At 52.5% G+C, this 1,988-nt stretch overlaps 1 protein-coding gene across 1 annotated transcript in view; it reads left to right on the forward strand.

Annotated features, from left to right (window-relative positions):
* Positions 1-18: 18 nt before the first annotated feature.
* The window catches only part of LOC104489468 (E3 ubiquitin-protein ligase NEDD4-like), a gene marked incomplete at its 5' end in the record, with an annotated part of 6,458 nt that continues 4,488 nt past the window's right edge, over positions 19-1,988 (forward strand). The window contains 2 exons of the mRNA XM_010131630.1: positions 19-77; positions 1,637-1,702. Of these exons, the coding sequence (XP_010129932.1) occupies positions 19-77; positions 1,637-1,702 (125 nt within the window). The remainder of the gene's footprint in view (positions 78-1,636; positions 1,703-1,988) is intronic.

Here is a 1,988-nt window from a genome sequence, read left to right on the forward strand (position 1 = left end):
CTCTTTTGTTATTTCCAGATAATAAAATTACCCAGTGGGAAGACCCCCGGCTGCAGAACCCGGCAATTACTGGTCCAGTAAGTACTGCTGCGGTTTATTGCCATTCAGTGCCGTGACCGACGTCCGTCTGGTGTAGGCGGGAGCGGCACAGGGCAGCAGGTCACGCCTGTTGTCCAGCACCTCCACCCGGCGCTGCCTTTTCCTGACGGAAACAGTCCCGACGGCGTTTGCTGCCGTCGTGGGGATGACGACGCTCCCGTTCGAAAGCAGCAGAGCGAAAGCTCGAGCTTCTGACATCCAGACAGATGGATTGGGAGAGGAAAGAGCGTTTAAAATTAATTACATCTCAAATAACCGAAGTGTTACATTTTCTTCAGAACATTTTCTTTCTCCACCCTTGCCGAAACGCCGGCTCTGAATCGCAGCGTGATGCTTGAGATGCTAATGCACAAACTCGGGGTGGTTATTTTCCCAGAAAAGATGAGTGAGAAAAACCATCGGGGAAATTCTGGTTTGAGATAATAAGGATCGTGGTGATCCCGTTAAGTAAATAACAGTTACTTGTGTGTTTGGTTTGGGGTTTTTTTTAAAGAGAAAACAAAATTAAATCCACGTTACAGCCATACAGGCGTTAAGGATTCATCTTAATAGTGGTTTTGGTGCCATGTCAAAACCAAAGAACCGCTGAAATTTCATTTCCCGTTGCATTTAAGCAACAGAAACGCGTTGAAAGATTATTTACTGGCTGTAGTTAAGTCATCTTATCATCAGAGTAAAATGATTTAGTTTAATTAAAAAAAAAAAAAAGTCATGTGTCATCATCCAAAAGAGAAAACCGAGGTGGAGTTGTGCTGGGCAGCGAGTGACGTTCTGATCGGCAGCAAACGGGACAGCTCTAGCTTGGTGTCACCCCGTGCTGGCCGGGATGCCACCATAGCAGGAGGGAGCAGCGCAGGGTTCCCTGGAGGTGGCTGTCAGACCTCGGCGTGCCAGAGCTCCTGAGAACCGCTGAGCCTGGGTTTGGGCAGCCTGGAGCCGTCCCGAGCCTCCTCCCAGGTCTCGGGACGTCCCCGTCTCTATCTCAGAGACCTGTGGCGTGGTTAAGGGCGGGGCCAGAAACCACTTCCCAGCTCTGCCGCTCCGTGTAATTCCACCAACCTGCACTTACCTTTTGCGCCTCCCTTCTCAAATTGTCCTGTCACGCCGCTGTCACTCAGGACGGTGGGCGATTCACCGGCAGCTGCCCTGAGTCCTCAGCACCGCCACTTTGTCCTGGGCTGGCGCGAGGCGTTTCTAAAACGCCGTGTCCTCTGGGCTGCTCGTTATTTCCTCACAATCACGGGGACGGCAGCAACACGGTCCGGACTTTTTTGCCTGTGTTAAGAACCTGGTTTGCTCTTCTCTGCTCCTAACAGGGTAAGTAGTCGCTAAACAGGACTGGGCTGAACGGTTTTTGCACCTTTTAACACCGATTCCACACGCGAACGGGGCAGGTTTTGGCTGCTGTCCCTCCGTCGGGCACGGAGGGGCTTACGAGATGAGCCTGCGGCGTAGGGATGTCGGCCGGTTCTCTGTGGTTTAACTCGAGGTGCTGCCTCGCTGGAATAACGCGTCTTTCTGATTCTCTCTTGGATAGGCCGTTCCGTACTCCAGGGAGTTCAAACAGAAATACGACTATTTCCGGAAGAAGTTAAAGAAACCAGTGAGTAGAACGAGGCCGTGGTGTGTTGGAACCGTTGAGTCCCATCTGGGGGGAGCTGCCGGCCCGGGTGTGGCCACAGAACCGTGGCCACCCTCTGTAACACACTCGCCAGATTTTCTTGATGGTGCTGCTCCCGAAGGGGTTAAGTAGGAACCAAAAAAAATGAAGGGCGGTTTGAACGGGATCGATTTCTCCACAAAAACCTTGAAGACTCCCATTTCTCTTCGAGCAGAGGCGAAGCAGCGAGGCCGTAGCAGCGATGGGCTCCTTCCCGTGGCGGCCGCCG

This window comes from Buceros rhinoceros, unplaced genomic scaffold (genome assembly GCF_000710305.1).
Source record: "Buceros rhinoceros silvestris isolate BGI_N320 unplaced genomic scaffold, ASM71030v1 scaffold23462, whole genome shotgun sequence".
NCBI classification, from domain to species: Eukaryota; Metazoa; Chordata; class Aves; order Bucerotiformes; family Bucerotidae; genus Buceros; species Buceros rhinoceros.